At 42.0% G+C, this 19649-nt stretch overlaps 1 protein-coding gene across 2 annotated transcripts; it reads left to right on the forward strand.

Annotated features, from left to right (window-relative positions):
- Positions 1-8008: 8008 nt before the first annotated feature.
- Positions 8009-13541, forward strand: LOC115539077 (uncharacterized). Of its 2 annotated transcripts, none has more exons than XM_030350277.1 (10): positions 8009-8121; positions 10620-10720; positions 10820-10978; positions 11088-11281; positions 11454-11590; positions 11681-11774; positions 11867-12199; positions 12303-12474; positions 12668-12795; positions 12922-13541. In XM_030350277.1, the coding sequence occupies exons 2-10, from the start codon at positions 10627-10629 to the stop codon at positions 13240-13242; spliced, it is 1632 nt and encodes a 543-aa protein (XP_030206137.1). In that variant the 5' UTR covers positions 8009-8121; positions 10620-10626; the 3' UTR covers positions 13243-13541. The 2 variants fall into 2 exon arrangements, with proteins under 2 accessions (XP_030206137.1, XP_030206138.1); XM_030350278.1 differs by having other exon boundaries at positions 8030-8125.
- Positions 13542-19649: the final 6108 nt, after the last annotated feature.

A 19649-nucleotide genomic window follows, 5' to 3' on the forward strand; every position in this document is an offset into this window, starting at 1 on the left:
GGCTACGGGGGGGCGGTGAGGGGGAGGGAGGGGGCTGAGGAGGGGGAGGGGGGCTACGGGGGTCGGTTAGGGGGAGGGGGCTGAGGAGGGGGGAGGTGGAGTCTGAAGCAATAGTGTAACTATCATCACATGACCCCCCCCACCCACATGTCATGTTCAGGAGAACAGTGCTAGTGATGAATGAGTGTATTCATAACACTGTTGTTGATGTATTCATAATATTGTTGTTGATGTTTTCATAACGTTATTGTTGAGGTGTGTGTATCTATGTTTGTGTACATATGTATATGTATGTATGTGTTCATATTTATGTATATGTACACAGAGCGCAGGAGAACAGTACTAGTGATGATGATGAGGATGAAGAGCGGTTCAGCAGCTCATCATGTCTGGTTCTCCCTCAGATGCCTGTGACCTCACACTGGACCCCAACACGGCCTACAGACGACTCCCTCTGTCTGAGGACAACAGGAAGGTGACGGGGGGTGGAGAGGTCCAGTCGTATCCGGATCACCCAGAGAGATTTGACTCCTGGGCCCAGGTGTTGGGTAGAGAGGCTCTGACTGGCCGCTGTTACTGGGAGGTAGAGTGGGAAGGATGGGTTGATATAGGAGTGACATACAGAGGAATCACAAGGAGAGGAGGTGGTGATGACAGCAGGCTTGGATGGAACAACAAGTCCTGGAGTCTTCATTGTTCTCATGTTGGTTACTCTGCCCGGTACAACGGTATAGAGACAGCCCTCCCTCTCCCCCCCGCTGGCTCCACCAGAGTAGGAGTGTATCTGGACCGGCCTGCTGGCTCTCTGTCCTTCTACAGAGTGTCCCCAGGTGGAGGAGGGTCCTCAGACACACTGACACACATCCACACCTTCTGGTCCTCCTTCACCCAGGAGGACCTCCTCCCGGGGTTGGGGGTAGGGTGGGCCCTAGGGGGGTCCTCAGCCTCTCTGTGTCGGTTGTAGAAAAACAAAATGGCCGCCGGGCCCCGGGGCCTCTGTGGGGGGGGGGGGGGGGGGGGGTGCAGACAAAAAAAAAGTGCAGCCCCCTCCGCCCCGGCGCGCACACAAACGAACACGCACAGGCGCGCACACACACACACACCACACACACACACACACACACATAGTCTCTCTCTCTCTCTCCCCCCCCCTCCTCTCTCTCTCCCCCCATCTCTCTCTCTCTCTCTCCCCCCTCTCTCTTTCTCTCTCTCTCTCTCTCTCTCACTCTCACTCTCACTCTCTCTCACTCTCTCTCGGTATAGCATGATAAACCATGAAAAGGCTTTTAAGATCTCCCATAGTTAGATAAGCACATTTATTATTTGAAATGTACATAAAATACCTATTGATGGTCAATGTTTGTATATTTTCAGAATTCATTTTTGTCATAATCCTGATTTACGACCTGATTTAAAGCAGATTTTATATTTTATTCATAGTAACCAAGATGGGATAATGTTGTAAATTACTTAAGTCTGAATCTTGATTTTTTGTGTTCTGTTCGGAACCAAGCGGTCGCAGAACATGTTCAGTTATTAAAGATACGTGCTCACCTGTAGATGATTTGTAAAGTCTGCTGCTTCTATTGTTTTAGTCCTCGTGTTAATTGTGTACATGTAAGGGACTATTTTTCTGTCTTATTTGTTAATGAAGCATAATTGCAATAAACAACTCATTGGATCCAACTGAATGTTCTCGTGTGTTTAGCCGATGATTTCTCGTTGCATTAGTTAATAATGCTTCCATAAGTGCCTTAAGAAAAATTATTAATAGAACAACAAATGTTTTTCCGATATTATTCTTGGACCACCTCCCTGGGTTTTGGTTGGGGGGGGGGTGCCTCAGTGTTTCTGTGTCTGTTGTAGAAAGAAACGCCCGGATACACACTCTCTCTCTCTCTCTCTCTCCCCGTCTCTCTCTCTCTCTCTCTCTCTCTCTCTCTCTCTCTCTCTCTCTCTCTCTCTCTCTCTCTCTCTCTCTCTCTCTCTCTCTCTCTCTCTCTCTGAGCGGAAGGAGTAAGTTTTGCGGAGCGCGTGTGAGAGCGATTGAGAAGTTTTTGCAAACCTTTTACGTAATTTTTTCTTCGGTAAATGTTGTAAATATGGTTGGGTGAAGGTTTTGCAAGGTGCTTGGTGGTTTTTTGGTGCTACTTTGGGGTGTTTTTTTCGCGATCGACCAGGTGGTCGGTGCGCCTGGAGTATGGCGGCGTTCGGGGAGCTCAGCCGCAAGCATGGCTTCAAGATCTCCACCACCTTCCCATGTCAGGGGAGGACTGCAGTCTGGGAGTGGCAGACGTTGTCGGGCACAGCAGCATCAGGTCCGCGGCCCGGATGAACGGAGGGGTCATTATATTTGTGGACAGCGTGGCCAAGGCATACCAAGTGGTGGAATCTGGGATCGCTTACAACGCCGGCAGCGAGGATTTCTATTTCTAACATCCCTCCGTTCATCGGCGACCAGGTTCTGGTTCGGGAACTATCGAGGCACGGGAAAATAGTGTCTGCAATCAGGAAGCTGCCGTCGGGATCCAAGTCTCTCCTGCTGCGGCATGTAGTGTCACACAGACGGCAAGTGCACATGATTCTGAACAAGAAGGACAGTGAACTGAGTTTAGTTTTTCAATTAAGGGTGGATGACTTTGACTATGCTGTGTTTGTAAACTCTGGAACTCTGAAGTGTTTAGGCTGCGGGAAAGAAGGGCATTTAGTCAGAACTTGCCCGGAAATAGCCCCCCAAAATCGGGCTGAGCCTGCTGAGGCAACAGCAGTGTTACGCGGCTCAAACGCAACAAAGAAACGGGGCAGGAGACAGCGCGGAAAGTCAATGTTTCTTAATTTAATTGCCTCAAAGCAATGAATCAAACTACAGATAAGAACAACCATGGTGCAAAGCACAAATCAAATCTCCCGCTCCCGCTCCGCCTCTCTACAGGCCAGGCCCCCTTTTATCCCGTACACGGGGACACACCCCGTACGCGGGCACACCCCCATCCTGGAACATGCGGGTCCAGGCCTATTAGAGCAAAGGCAGACAAAACACGGAGCACACATACCACGACAACCGAAAGGCCAATGTGGCCGTAACACCCCCCCCCCCTTAAGAAGGAGCTTGCAGAGTATCAAAAGACACCACAATTACAAAACAACTAAATTTCCGAACCCATCTCCAACTAAAACCCCTTTCCCTGGTAGGCGTTTTCCACTTTGTCCAAAACGTTGTCATCAGGGCTCTGGAAAACAAAGCAGACAAAGGAAAACATGGAGAAACCACATGACCACACCTAGTCAGTGGGAGCACGAGACAGGGTATCAGCAATCACATTAAGCGAACCCTTAATATGACGTATATCTAAACTAAATGGTTGAAGAAAAAGAGCCCAGCGCATCAACCGCTGGTTGGGGTTCTGAAGTGTCTGTAAAAAAGTCAAAGGATTATGGTCAGAATAGACCACCAGAGAAACAGCACCCCCTACATAAACATCAAAATGTTGAAGCGCCCAAATTAACGCCAACGCCTCTTCTTTTTCAATCACAGAGTAACTGTACTGATAGGAGAGAAACTTCCTCGAAAAAAAACTAACTGGGCGATCGATGCCTTGCTCATCTTCCTGGAGCAACACAGCACCAGCTCCTACCTGGCTCGCGTCCACATGCAGCTTGAACGGCCTGTCCAACTGCGGCGCGGCCAAAACAGGAGAAGATGTTAGGAGCGCTTTTACTTTCTCAAAAGCAGACTGGCATACCGGAGTCCAGTCGAACTTCACGAGGACCTCAAAAGATCCGTCAACGGCGCAACAACAGATGAGAAACTAGGACAGAAACCACGGTAAAACCCCACCATGCCCAAGAAACGCATCAAGTCCTTTTTACTTGTGGGTGATGGGTACCGGTCAATGGCCAAAGTTTTTGCCCGAACAGGACGCACCTGTCCTTGTCCTACCACCTTTCCTAGATAAGTGACTGTTGCCCTCGCAAACTCACACTTGGCTAGATACACAGCACAGCCGTCCAGTCCAGCTACAACGGTGTTCATAAGCCGCTGGAAGGTGGCTGGTGCGTTCCTTAACCCAAAACTCATCACATTGTACGAGAACAATCCCTCTGACGTAATGAAAGAGGAGACTTCCTTCGCACGGTCAGTCAAGGGCACCTGCCAATAACCTTTTAGTAGGTCAAACTTGCTGACAAACCTGGCGGCACCGACCTGGTCTACACAGTCCTCGATCCTCGGGAGTGGAAAACTGTCTGGTTTTGTAACAGCGTTGAGTTTACGATAGTCTGTGCAGAACCTGAAAGTACCGTCCGGCTTGCCAACTAGAAGGCACGGCGACGCCCAGGCTGATGAAGACGGGCCAGCAAGTCCATTTTCGAGGAGATAGGCCACCTCTTTGTCTATGTGTTTCTTTTTCTGGGGAGAAACGCGATAAAAACGTTGTCTGATCGGCAAGCTATCGCCAACATCAATATCGTGTTCCACCAAATGTGTCTGAGTTGGGGTATCCGAAAACAACATTGGAAATTCTTGAATAAGACGAATTAACTCTGCACGCTTGTCCCCAGACAGGTGCTGCAGCATATGGGGAAGCTGCTTCAGGGTCTCAGAATTATCTAAGCGGGCACGCAAGACGTCATCGTCAGGAGCCCTGATCTCTTCTTGTTCCTGTGGTTCCACCGAAGGATTTACAAGAGAAGTAGGCGCTAGAACACCCTCACTCAGAGCCACAGCACTAACAGCGCCTCCTGCAGGCACGTTCGGACGTTCATGATACGGCTTTAGCAAGTTGGCATGACATAGCTGCGAGCTCTTTCTCCTGTCAGGGGTAGCCAGCAGATAATTAAGATCCGACACCTTTTTGGTCACCGTATACGGACCAGCAAACTTTGCCTGAAATGGTGAGGACAGGACCGGCAAAATAGCGAGGACTTTATCCCCCACTTCAAACACACGGCGCTTAGCTTTCTGATCGTAGCGCTGCTTCATCTTAGCCTGAGTGGCTGTCAGATTTTCCCGAGCTCGACGAACTGCCTCATACAGACGTCTTTTAAATCCATTAGCATAATCACTTAAGGCAAGTGGTGGCTCCTGGAGGCCTGCACCATCCTTAAGCACAGCCAAAGGACCACGCACTGAATGGCCAAAGACAAGCTCATTAGGGCTAAACCCTGCGCTCTCCTGTACTACCTCCCTAGAGGCCAGCAGCAACCAAGGAAGGCCTTCTTCCCAGCCCCGTCCCAACTCCATACAGTAAGCACGAAGCAGAGACTTTAACGTCTGGTGGAAACGCTCAAGGGCTCCCTGGCTCTGAGGGTGATAAGCCGAGGAAGTGTGATGCTTGATAAAAAGCTGACGCATGACCTGAGAAAAAACACGAGACATAAAATTAGAGCCTTGGTCAGTCTGAACGACTTTCGGAATACCAAAAATTGAGAAAAACTGGGAAAGAGCCTTCACAATGGACCTGGTGGTAATCGCATGCAATGGGTAGGCAGCAGGGTAACGAGTAGCCTGACACATGATGGTCAACAAATATTTACACCCAGTTTTCGACGAAGGCAAAGGCCCAACACAGTCCAACTGCAAGTACTCAAACGGAGCAGCCTCCACTGGTATTGGCTGCAAAGGCGCAGGCTGAACAACCTGGTTTGGCTTACCAGTCATCTGACAGATGTGGCAAGTCTTTATGTATGCAGCCACGTCTTTTTTCAATTTCGGCCAAAAAAAATGACGCATAATGCGGTCATACGTCTTCTTAACACCAGAGTGCCCCAACATGTCATGGGCAGTCTTCATGACTGCTCGTCTAGCGGTTTCAGGCACCACAACCTGTAACCATGGCTCACCCATCGAAGTGTCAGTGGACGGCGTCCATTTTCTCACAAGCAGACCATTTTTTACACAGCAGCCATGAGCCAAGCTCTCAAAAGTGTCAGCTGGGACAGCACGTTCAAACAATGAACAGAGAGACTGATCGGCAAGCTGTTCTTTGACTAGGTCTCCATACGAGAGATTCAATGGAAAATCTGGTAAGGCAAACCTAGTCTTCTCGGGAGGTACCTTGAGCTGCACGGCGTCCGCCGCAGCACGAGTAGCTGAGCGGGTCACGGCGCAAGCTGCAAACACGTCAGGGAACTGCTTCGAATCAGCAGTCTCCGCTCTCAGCTGAGGAGAAGAAGATACTACAGACACAGGATTACTCCGCCAAACAGCTCCTCCCGCGTAATTATTCCCAAGAATCACGTGGACATCATCCACAGGGAGGGCAGGGCGAATTCCCAACTCAAGCTCCCCCTCAACCAACTCAGAAAACAACATGACTCTATGTAATGGAACTTCAAAAGTAGTGAGGTCAATTCCCCAAACTAAAAGAGATCTTCCAGAACTTGAAGTGGGAGAAAATGGCAAAACAGACTCCATAATGAACGACTCTGACGCTCCTGTGTCACGGAGAATGAGCGCATATGAGCTTTGTGAGTCAACTCGTACTCATCTACCAACACCGCAGCGACAGACTCACTAGTTGCCTGCTTCTCCACAACGTACGTTGCAACACGCTCTGGCAATGTGTTCTTGAATTGTTCGAGGACAATTAAATCTATCAACGTAAGACTCAACCTTACAAGCAACACACCATCGCTGACATTGCAGACGCAACTCCCTTGCCAACTCAACGTTCGTCTGGTCCGAACGTCTCCGCATATTCCTAAAGCGTTGAGGATACGCCTCCGGAATTAATTCATATGCCCGCAACACTGAAGCTTTCACCAGGTCGTAATCACGGGCCTCTTTCACAGTAAAGGCAGAAAGCCCGCTGTGCCTTTCCTGTGAGACGGCTCTGGAGCAGAAGCGCACGGTGTGAACCAGGCCAGTCCTGTGTATCAGCCACACGCTCAAACAGAAGAAAAAATGTATCGAAAAGCAAGTGTAGACTAGTTGCTATATCGAGCCTATGACCTGCTGCACCAGGTGACGTTATTTTCCCCTGCCGAATGAGATCCAAACGCTGAGCCTCAAGCTCCATCTTTTTGTGTTCCAACGACCTCCGTGCGCGTTCATTCTCCTCAGTGAAGCGGAGCCTTTCGAACTGCAACTGCTGCAAAACTTTACTGTTATCCAGCTGCATCTGAAGCAACTCTTTCTGCTGCTCAAAAGACAGCATTGCCGCAGGTTTACGAGACGGACCTTCCTCTTCGTCTGCAAACGAAGGGTTTCCGAGGTCCTCAACTAAATTATCGAGAGGTTCTTCCTCATCCTCTTCGTCAGACTCGGGTCTAAAGTCGGGCGCGTTAATCAGACCCTTCGCGCACAACGCCAACTTCACCGAAAGTTTGACGTAACTTTTAAGCCGAGTGGAAGGAAGTTCGATGCTATAATGGGCAGCCAACTGCATTAACTGATCCTTAGTTAACGCATTGAAGACAGCCCTGGAGGGTTCCTCAACAAACTGTGCAACAAGTGACGTCATCCTTTTAGTGATTAACGCGTCACACCTGCTGATCAACGGAATCAGCCAAATCTCCACGCCACCAAACAATGAAAACTAAACAGGGAAGCCCAGCGATAACATAAGCAAAAAAACATTCAAATTTAAACCCAAATTGCAACTAAACGCGGATCTTCAAACAGGCTCGTGGTGGGATGAATTAAGCACCAAGCCCGGAGGTATCGCAAAACAACCAGAAAACTGGCGATTCCACCAATGCCTCGGAGTGCCCACGAGACAAATGCTCTAGCCACAGGATCTGTTCAAAAATAAAGGTACACAGCAAATTGAGGAGAGTTAAAATGTTGGTGTTGAGGAAGTTTGAGTTAGAGCATAGTTAAATATACTCTGAAAAGAGTCAAATCCCGTATATTTAACTCTAATTTTTCAAAGAGTTGGTGTTAAAACAGGGTGTCAAAACGAATTATCTTCAAATCAAATCTGTAAGTGTCATTGTAGTAAAATTAACTCTGAATAATTGAACACTTAACTCCAAACCTGGAAGTGACACTTCAGGTGTAATTTCTGGTAAATTGACCCTCCCCCACCATAGCCTATAAAGCCGACGTGGTACACACTACGCAGTCTTGTCTCAACGGTGCAAGGAGTCTGTTTGAAACCTGCATCCTCTTGTGATTCGGTAAGTAAGTCAACTTTTGTATTTCTTTTAACATTAGTTTCTCATATTAAGGCTATATTTCGCCTCCGGCCCCCTGTGTATTTTAAACCGGGATCATTTGTAGGCCTATTTCATTTGGTGGTCAAACTGATAAAATGGTCACGCATATTTTGCTATCTTTAGGCCTACTTGTTTTCAAGGTGTATGACTTGGCTTCGGTATTACAAGTTCAGTATATAATATGCATCCTTCCTCATATAAAGGGGATCAATATTGCGTCATGATGTAGGACAGATGTAGTGTGGCTAATGTATAAATTGGACATGCTAATGTCTGCTAGCTTGATGCTAATTGTTAGCTACTTTTCAATGTGTTAGGGTGCACTCACACTAGGCCATCTTGCCGTGGCCGTTTTCACACCTAACCGTGCTAAAATCTGCCAGTGTGAGTGTGGCCTTAATATCAGTGACGGCTGGTGGTGCTTTTAGGTGGGTGGGCTAACATTTATCAATACTTCACAGGGCCAGACGCCATGAGGTCACCTTTATATCTCTGTTCATAACTTTCATATAATGTGAATGATTTTTAAGAATAAGTTGTAGAGAAATGCGTGTCTTTATTTGAAGCACAATTATAAAGAAAAGTAAGGTGTTTAAAGTGCTTCACTGAGCTGAAATTGAACATTTCGAACTAAACCATTAAGCAAAATAAAACATTTTTTCGTGCTTAAAGTATTAAACAATTAAAATGTTGACCGGTCTCCCTTTGCGAAAAAATGCGGCTGTAGACGATCACACACTCTTTGGTCGAGACGTCTGTCTCGCCGTGAATCGTGAACATGATCGTGAAGGACATGTATGTGGCGTTTCCGACGTCCGCAGCTGTCTTTTGCTTTAAGGTGTCGCCTATTACTGCAATGAATTGTGCACATGCCATCTCATTGCTATACGTTGGGTTGACGTTTAATCCATTTTTCTTCATGAGAATAATTTCGGATTTAAATTTGGTGAAGGGCAACTCCTCTTTGGCAATGTTGTATGCCACATTATATTTGATCATTTCTGATTCCTTAGAGAACCTTATTGTTACTGCCTGTCGCTGAAATGCAGCTCTCCACACTCGTCATGTTGGGTTATTTAGACATATGCTGTTTTAATGTATCGATACGAAACGTTGTTGACCCGCTTACAAATGCACTATTACCGGCCATATTCTGGCGGGCTAAATGAAATTAGCCCAAATAGGGGCGTGTCACGACACCTGCCAATCACAATGAAATGGCCGCTTACCCATGTGCTTGGGCTGAAGTAAGCAAGTACGCGGTTTCGAACACACCGGGTCGGTGTTTTCGAAACCGCGTACTTGCTTACTACTCTTACTAACTATGACGTCAAATTGAGTATGCAGAACGTAGTAAGCGAGTTTTAGGTAAGCGAGTAGTATCCGAATGTCTTCTACTTCCGGAAAGATTTTGTGTAAGCATCGCTAGCTTACTAGACGTACTCAACTGCCCCAGAATGCACTGCGTCTATTCAAAAGAACAGTGGAAGCAATGGCGCTAAACGGGGAGCCGCAGCAGCAGTGCTTTTAATAATTGTTTAATAATTGTTTTTAACATATCACCGCAAATCCTTAGGTTGAAGATGTACTGTGACGTTAAATGTGACGTTTATATATTTATTTATAATATTTATTAACGGCGCCCGGCCGGTAGGTTATTGACGCGTCATTTGATTCACGTCATCTGAGGTGGTTAAGTAAGAACGGTCTTCCGAACGTCGATTACTCAAAATGGATTACTCAATCATTATTTAAGGATTCGAGAAGTAAGCCAAGTATTGAGTAGGTAGTAAGCAAGTAGGTGGTTTCGAACACACATTTAAACATTCTGGTTTAAATGACTTTAGCCCATATGGGAAGCATATGAAGGGGGCGTGTCACGATACCTGTCATTCAAAATTTTATGGAAGCTTACGCTACCGCTTGGGCTGAATACATTTAGCCCATTCACGGGGAAAAACCCAAGATATATCATATATCCTGGGTTTTTCTGTCACTTTTTGCTGCTGTTGCTGCTTTAGGTTCTACCAAAATATAAAAGAATATGTTCTACGTTTTTTAATAATAATTATATAAAATAAAACATGTTTACTGTAAAAGGTAGGGAGGGCTTAGCCCTGTTAGCCCATTAATACCAGCCGTCCCTGGTTAATATGGTGTATGTGTTGTGCTAAAAGCCTATACGGGTTAGCCTATTGTGTAGACTATATTAGCTTAAAGTGAAATCTTATGTCTTGGTACTGTAAGTCATTCTGAAATGATTACTGTTTTAGTTGAGTATATTTATTGCTCATTGTTAAAAAAATAATAATGTACATTTATTACATAAGGGAATTAATTATTATTATTACATCTATCACAATAGTACATGCATAGAATAAATACCACTGAAATGGTTAGGTTTAACTTGCGTAGTCTATTGTGCAGAATGCTAACCTCATTCATTTATTTGATTGCAGGCTGAAAATGCTGGCAAAAGTGGAATATGGGGGAGTCCAAAAATACATTAAAGTTCCTCAAACTGATGACAATTTCCATTTCCTCCAGTTTCTTCAAGAAGGTCTGTGTAATTCAAACAAAGGAATAATTATTGCTCAAATAGCTATATTGATAATGGATGAGGTGGCTTAAGTTTTTATTTATTTTTTATTTCTCCCAGCAACGGACAAATTTAGTCTGCAGGCTCAACCTCTATCCGAGGGTGTGTTAGCCTTGACTGATGCATCAGATACCGAGGTTGATGCAGACACATTTGATGAGCTGATAAAGTCAGGGGTCCGAAACTTCAAGGTTGGATACCGCAAGTACTCAGTGACGGGTAAGGATAAACCTTTTGAGTCCAAGCACCCGTATATTATGGAGGCAGGGTGTTCATGTTCATGCTTTTCCACTAATCGGTGTGTATGTATTTTTGACTTCATTTCTAGAGTTGGACATTGAATTGGTGGAATACAACTCGCAGTCCTCCGTATTGTCAGACTCCACAGCATCACCAGTTTCATTGCCAGGACCCCCCGCATCACCAGCTTCTGCAAATTCAGATTCGACCATCATCCTCCCATCCACTAAAGAGAGGAGGAAGAGAGGCCTGGTAGAGCTGGAACGTAATGAAGCAAGACAGGTAAACCTTGAAACTGTCTGTAAAATGTACTGGATTTTAAGATTATTAGATTAATTTATAACAGTATATAGTGTTACTAAACTAATGTAACAAAGCTTAGGGCCCTAATTAAATAATACATTTGTTTAAACGTGAAGCTACTGGTTACTTAAAAAAAAAAATGTTTTTGCAGAAAGTTGATACTATTCTGAGGTCCAACCCGAAAGGTGAAGAAATCTTCAAAGAATATGACAAAACTAAGACGCTGTCAGACACAACACGCAGACATATGATCAACATTCTGGTTGCAGAAATGACAGATTCACATGGGTAAGAAATCCTTTCAAATGACAGAGCAAAAACATTAATAAGAAACAAATGTAATAAACTGTATGTGTGTATCTATTTATTTTTTCAAAGGAGGATTCCCCCCAGAAGTGTCAGGACTAGTTATGCGCTCGGAATTGTGAACCTTTTCCCATATCTACAAGATCCGTACTCAGAGCATGGATATGTAAGTCTTTTTGATATCCAAAAACAGTTGTTTTCATCATCAATCTATATTTCTGCCTTATATTTCTAAATGTTTTGTTTGTGTGTGAACAGGAACATTACTATGACCCTGAGGCGAATACTGGCTATCTTGCTTGGAGACTCAAGACGGTCCAACGCAACACGCACGATGGCCTCCGTGGGCATTCCAGGCCCAATCCCCAGGGCAGCCCAACAACCCAACGAGAATCTTTGTTGATTGCTGAACAGCTCAAGGATGAGGAGTGCAGAGAGGCCGTGTCTGTAATAAGACACTCCACAGATGAATCCGTGGTCAAAGAGAAGATGAGAGCCACCTTTGAATACAGACAGAAGCTGGTTCATGACCAGGATGCAACATCTTCAGTCTTTGACGTCTTCCCTCGTTTCCTTGACATACCCGGACTGGTAAGGATATCTATAGACTATTTGATAGTGTTATAAATATTTGAATACTGAATCCTTCTAAATGCAAGTAACCTGTAAATGGATGGTGTATCTCTGTTTAAAGATTGACCAGGATTTCTCACTGATGTTTGGGGACGAAGTGTCTGGAAAGTTTCTTGCAAAGTGGCCTTCATATTTCAAGCCCAAAGTCATCAGAGAAAGCCAGAGTCTTCCTTTCAGTCTTCATGTTGAGGAACTGCGGGCAGGTTGCAACCCTGAGACTGAGAATGATCATGGTAAATGTGGATAGTCTTCCTGTATCAATAATATCTCAATTTGTTTTAATTATTCACATATGCAGTTCAGCTTTTTTTAACATAATGATCAGCTGCTCTTTTAGCTAAATGGCAAATGTATTAACCCTAACCCTATAAGAAAGGTGATACTTTTTTTTTAATTTTCCGTGTTCTGTCCTTTTTTGTCTTCAAGGCTGGGATAGTGATATGTCAGCTCTCCTGTTGCTGTTGCATCTTCTGCCCCCTACATCAAGAGGCCATAAGAAAACTGTCAAGATCAGCGCCGCACAGGCAGAGGACCATCTTGTTAGATTTGTTAAGGTATGTACCATGAACTTGTACTGTGTGTAAATAAGTTTGAGATGTAGGTTGACAAAGGACTAAGACGGGAGCTGTTTATCTACTATAGTATGCTAAGCATATCCATTTGTGTCTTTGTAACTATAGCATGGAGCCAGCCTCACTACATTCCTGGAGAAAGTTGATGCCAGACAGCCTTTCCTCCTCTGCACTGGACAGCAAAAGAAGAAAGTCGAGAGATTCTTCATCGTTGTGGACAACAAACCGATCCCATGCAACGCCCTGACGTCGGTGGGTGCCTTTGATGGGCTATTCAAAGCTCATTATGTTTTCAGCCTCTCTTATGATGAAGCCCTCTTCGGTTTCTACACCTTCATTCAAACCACAGTCTACAACATAGATGTTGGAAGCACAAAGGAAACGCCACGAGTCAAGGAGCTGAGAGCACGACTGCTACGTGAGGCTTAAATTCCCACCATTGCACAAAGGTCAAGGAATTGTTAAAAAAAAACTTCAGTGATTATGTTCACCTGTTTTGTTTGCAAAACACACCACAAAAATTGTTCGCTTCTATGTCAACATTTAATGTTCCAACACGGTTTATACCCAGCCAAAAACCTACGTCTGAAGTGTGGAGAACAAGGATGTCCTTCTTCTTTTTGTACATACAATGGCTTCAGGAAGCATCTTAACAATGTACACAGTCATCACCATGATGAACAGGTTGATACCAACCAGGAAGAGGACATGCAAAGACATTCTGATGTTGAATTCAAGTCATCAAGTCAAGTGATGAGCCAACAACTTCTGCATCCCTGTTGCAGGTTCCCCCTGTTATCACACCGAACTCTCTTGATAGTATGTGCGGCTCAATTGTTGCACACTTACAAGCTTCTGGTGTTGCTGAAAGCACGGTCCAAACAATAGTTAGTTCAATGGAGGAAGTTGTCAGTGATGTACAAATTCAAACACGAGAGGCAGTTTTCCAAACATTTTCCGCCGAAAATAAGGAGTCAGAAATGTGTAAGAAAATAGAGCACAGTTTAAATAAATTAGATAATCCTTTTTCAAAATTGAACACGGAGACAAAGAGAAAGAAATATTTTTCTGAAAAATGGGACATAGTAGAGCCTAAAGAATTGGTCCTTGGAGTGAGATTGGATACACGTAGAGATAGACCTACAGGTGTTTATAGTCAGATTCCTGTTACAGACAAGTACATGTATGTACCTATTTTAGGTACATTAAAATCCATTTTCAAAAACAGTGAGATAAGAGAGGGCTTCTTGCAAGAGAAACGCAGTAAAACAGGGATGTACCAAGACATTAATGATGGGTTATATTTCCAAAACCATCCTCTGTTCTCACAACATAGACATGCCTTACAAATCTTGCTCTACTACGACGATTTTGAAACGGCTAACCCACTAGGTTCCAAGAAGGGGATCCACAAACTTGGATGTGTTTATTTTACTTTAAAGAACCTCCCACCAAAGTTGAACTCTGTGCTAATGAATGTACATCTTGCAGCTCTTTTCTACACAGAGGATTTAAAGACATATGGTTTTGATCTAATACTAAAGCCTCTAATAGATGATTTGAAATATTAGAAACAACAGGAATCCAGCTTCCATTCATTAACGAACCATTGTTTGGCTCCGTCATACAAATCACAGGCGATAATCTTGCTTTAAATGGCTTGTTGGGTTTTGTTGAAAGTTTTAGCGCAACCTACTGTTGTAGGTTCTGTTTAACTAATAAGGAAGAAATTCAATCTGTATTTACTGAGAATAATCCTGGACTTGTTCTGCGCTCCAAAGAACTTTATGTTGAACATTGTAATGCACTAAGTGAAGATCCTACTCTACCTTCCGTTTATGGTGTTAAAAAAGCTTGTGTGCTCAATTCATTACATTATTTTCATAGTTCTGACAATTATACGGTCGATATAATGCATGATTTGTTAGAGGGTGTCGTACAGTATGAGCTGAAGCTTTTTTTTCAGTACCTGATTAAAAATGGTTACGCCTCTATTAAAACGCTGTTACACAGAGTACAGAGTTTTAATTATGGTTTCTTAGAACGCAAAAACAAACCAAGTGGGTTAAAAATTGATGATAACAGCAAGCACTTGGGTATAAATGCTATTCAGTCACTGTGCATTCTCCGAAATACTCCACTTATTTTTGGTGATATCGTTGAAAGGGACAATAAACACTGGAACTTAGTGCTTCTTTTGTTACATATTGTTAATATAGTGTTCTCACCTATATTTACTGATGGCATGATATGTTACCTAAAACATTTGATCTGTGACCACCATACCATGTTCAAAACGTTGTTCCCTGATAAAAGATTGATTCCCAAACACCACTTAATGATCCACTATCCAAGATTATTGAAAAAAATTGGTCCTCTTATCCATATGTGGTGTATGCGATTCGAAGCCAAACACAATTTTTTTAAAAAGTCAAAGAAAAATTTCAAAAATCTTATAAAATCTCTAGTAAATCAGCATCAGCGTCAACAAGCTTTTTACTTTGAAAATTATTATTTTAAGAGATTTGAGTTTGGTCCTTTAAAAACAAAAACTATTGATAGTTTGAAAGGTGGAGAATTACTTTGTCAAATATTGCTTTTAGACCCATGTTCACATGTTTCAACTACTAGTTGGGTCAGAAATTATGGCACTGAATACCAGAAAGATCTATTTATATGCACTGGAACATCCCATGACTTACCTGTGTTCAAGAAAATCTGTAATATCATAATACATGATCAGCGTGCTTTCATAATAGGTTGTACTGTTGACACCTTGTACTTTGATGAACATTTTCATGCATACTGTATAGAGGAGCAGAATAATGACAATTCTCTGATTTGCATTGACCAGCTCACCTATTTTAAACCCTTTGACAAGCAGTATTCTAATGATGGTGAGATATACATTGTTCCATGTTGCCACATGTTTTAAGAAGCAGTGTTTATGTGGTGAATGTTTTAAATAAATGTTTTTTGAAACTGAAAATGACCTCGTAATTTCTGCCATTTTTATTCTACAGAGCATTTTATTTAGGAAATCCAGAAAGCTACATTTACACCTTTACAGTGTTAAATTGAGGCAACACTTCTATAGTTAAAAAACAACCCTGTGAGAGTTGATGTCTAACACTGCATAAAAGAGTTAAAAGGGCTAACTCTAACAGTGTTAAGACATTTTACATTTTAACTCCACAAGTGTTAATAATAACACTCAATAAGTGTTAAGGTACTAACACTTCAAAAAGAGTGAAATTAACTCTATGTGGTGTGGACCCATATAGACACTTTAAAAGAGTTGAAATCAAATCTGACAGTGTTAATTTGGGTTTGCCGACTTTGCTGTGTAACACTTTATAATAACTACACACAATTCATCATTTATTAAGCATTTTTTACCTATTGGGTAATGGTTTGTTCACCATTAGTTATTTATTGTTCATACATAACGTATCATTAGTAAAGCATTTCTTCACACAGTTATAAATGGGTTTTTTCATAGTAAATAAGCCATCTAAAAAACTATTAAATAATGGTTTGTTCACCATTAGTTATTTATTGTTCATACATAACGTATCATTAGTAAAGCATTTCTTCAAACAGTTATAAATGGTTTGTTCATAGTAAATAAGCCTTCTAAAAAACTATTAAATAATGGTTTGTTCACCATTAGCTATTTATTGTTCATACATAACGTATCATTAGTAAAGCATTTTTTCAAACAGTTATAAATGGTTTGTTCATAGTAAATAAGCCTTCTAAAAAAGTAATTTTACCTTCATGCCTTAAATAAAATGTTATGATTTAGAAATAGGCCTCAACTAATAGCTGGGGTGTTAATACACATGTTACAAATACTTACCAATTAGGTTATAACCTAACCTCTAAAGTGAGCACTTTCTATGCTTTACAAAGCATTTATAAATGAATTGCAAACATAACCTGGACACAAATATGTATTATTCTATTTGGACATGCCTTCAGAAATATGCCTACGGATAGTTTGTGTTGCTGCATCTTTAACAAGCACTTAACAACACTTCAATTCATGATTAACTCATGAGTTACTACGGATTAGTTGACTACATGGTGTGAGCCCATCTAAAGTGAGGACTTGCTATGCTTTTCAAAGTATTTATAAATGAGTGGCAAAAGCTAGCAGATACCAAAGAGACACAAGTAAAATAAGTATTATTTTAAGAAAAGGGAAAGAAATGTCAAAGTGTTGAAAACGTACAAATATTTATTTAAAACTCAATACATTATAATTATTTTCAACACAAATTGTGTTTTTAAACAGTGACTAAGATCACACACCCCAGGGGGGAAAAAAGAAACTGAAAATAAGCTATGAACAATGGTATTGAACAAACATTAAAAAAAGGCAAATTACAATAAATAAAAAAATACAATTAATGCATACTTATGTTGTCATAAAACAAACAAACAACAATATAAACATATGCATGTACAATTAATTAACACTACCTAGGCCTACTTATATTTTTTTGAGATGTCGTGCATTAGCCGACCAAATACACCATGGTGGTGCTTTTTCGCCAGCCACTCGTTCCACTCTATGAGGGTCAAATGGTCAGAGAGCAGACTTTCTGACCGATTGCCCCTCAGTCTCCATATCTGCTCCTTGTAAGAGCGCCAGGCCCTCTCCACGTGCTGAGTATGAGCCCCCGTACGCGGATCAACATACCACCTACTGTGATTCACAGTATGATGGTGGTACCCAAGCCCTGAGAGTACACGGTAGGAACGCCATTCATCACTTATAATTGATGTCCCTGGTCTGACATGGTGAACTATTAAAGGCACGAGGTGCCCCCTGGATCTCTTCTCTACAAGGCGCAAAACTGGCCTCCTTGCCTCTCCATTCACGCCAAGCATCCCAAATACCCACTTCCGCCGTCTCCACCCACCAGCCATCCTTCCTCTTCCATACTTATACAGGAAAAAAACAATACAGATATAATCAGTTATATATTTTACTATTATACAATCATATTAATATAAAAAAATAACTAGATTAACTACTGTTTTTCACAAGTATCAAAATGTTGTAAACTAAAGCTAAAAACATACCTTTCGTTTGTGTCGAAAATGGCTCTCATCAATAGCTACAAACTCCCTTCTCCCACCAATCTGCTGACCTGTCCGCCTCCTCAACCTCTCCATCCCAAACACACATGCCTCCCTTATTTTTTTGGCCATTTTGGTCAGAGTGGCTGAACTGGCTGCAATGCTGTCTTCCATCATGTCAATTTGTCTAAGTCTAAGACCCTGTGAAAATCTTCAAAGGTAAATAGAAAAATGTTGTACTGTTAATACATTTAACACAATCAAAGAGACCAGCAAAAAGCAAAACAATACACTGTATTGTTTCTTCAATAATTAATTCAGCTTGACTGGCTTAAATCTTGCTACGCAGTTTCTTAGCTAGAACATTTATTTTGTCACATACAGCAATCATCTCCTAACGATCCACTAGCTGCCTGTCTGCTGAATATGCTAGCTCTCTGTTTTGTTTGAAACATCAACAGCCGTGACGGCACCCAAAAATACTTCGAGAACCTTCAACATAGAAATGTGGTTAACATCATATTCAGACAATCAAGCACATATTAACCGAGCACTCTATACTATTCATTTTGTTCTTTTATTTATTTTTAAAAAGAAAATGCTTGGCATGTTTCAAGTACTCAAAATATAGGCTCTTTTTCTCGGTGTGTTTTACTTTTCTACACTTCCTCTGCTCAAGTGCATGGTGCTATTTCAAAAGGTCCTTGCTCACTTAACTGCTGAACTTTAAAGGCTCTCTGTCTCTACTACCTAGCAGCCACCATGTCTAGCAACACAACAGTCTTTCTACGCATTATCTGTTTTAGCTTTCAATGACATGTTAAGTCACTTTTGCATTGTCATGCACTGGTAATTCCTTGGAATAACATTTGTAGTTATTTTTGCTAATAGGGTTGTATAAAGGTGGTTATATTATATACCTATTGTTAACCTTACACATAACGCATAACACTAAAAAGTACCAACATAGCCAATAATAACAAGCAATGACAAATATAATGTTAACTCAACAATAGCACATACATTACAATAATACAAATAATAATGCCATCGTAATACATTGAGTGTAGGCTTAAGCATGTTCAGCTACAAAACAAATAGTAATCAATTAAAATAAAAAGGTACAACTATAAAAAGTTAATAAAAGTATGGCTCCATAATCAATTACATTAACAGAATGGCGAGGTGATTTCTTAAAACTCAAATGTATTGCTTACCTACCTGTACATGAATTGCATCCAATTTTTCAGAGAGACCTTTGAATGACTGAACATTGACTTATGCCGCACAGATTTTTGTGTGGGCTTTCTGTAATGTGCAGCCCGTCGACAGATCCTAACAAACAGTAACATACCGTTGTTGTTATTTAGAGAGGTGCATCATACAATTAAAATACAATCAGCACAATTGTACATGTCCCCATATTTTACTATAAACTACAAAATACATGATAAGGAAAAGGGAAGCAGTCGTTGCTTATGAAGTGAGCTGAAATATGTCTAAATGTGTAAATAAATGAAGGCAATCTTTCCCAGCACACTGTTTAGCGTTACTTTCTTCAAGTGTGCAACATGTGCACCCCAAGTAGGCTCAGTCTAGTCCCATATGAAGTTGAAAAAATAAATTACTTCGTTTCTTTACAATAAAAAATTGCAGCATATCATGCTATTCAAACTGAATGTATCTCATCTCAGCTATCCCTTTCTTACCAAGCATATTGGTCTACACAGTTGCGTCTTCTCTTC

The sequence above is a fragment of the Gadus morhua genome, unplaced genomic scaffold (assembly GCF_902167405.1).
Source record: "Gadus morhua unplaced genomic scaffold, gadMor3.0, whole genome shotgun sequence".
NCBI classification, from domain to species: Eukaryota; Metazoa; Chordata; class Actinopteri; order Gadiformes; family Gadidae; genus Gadus; species Gadus morhua.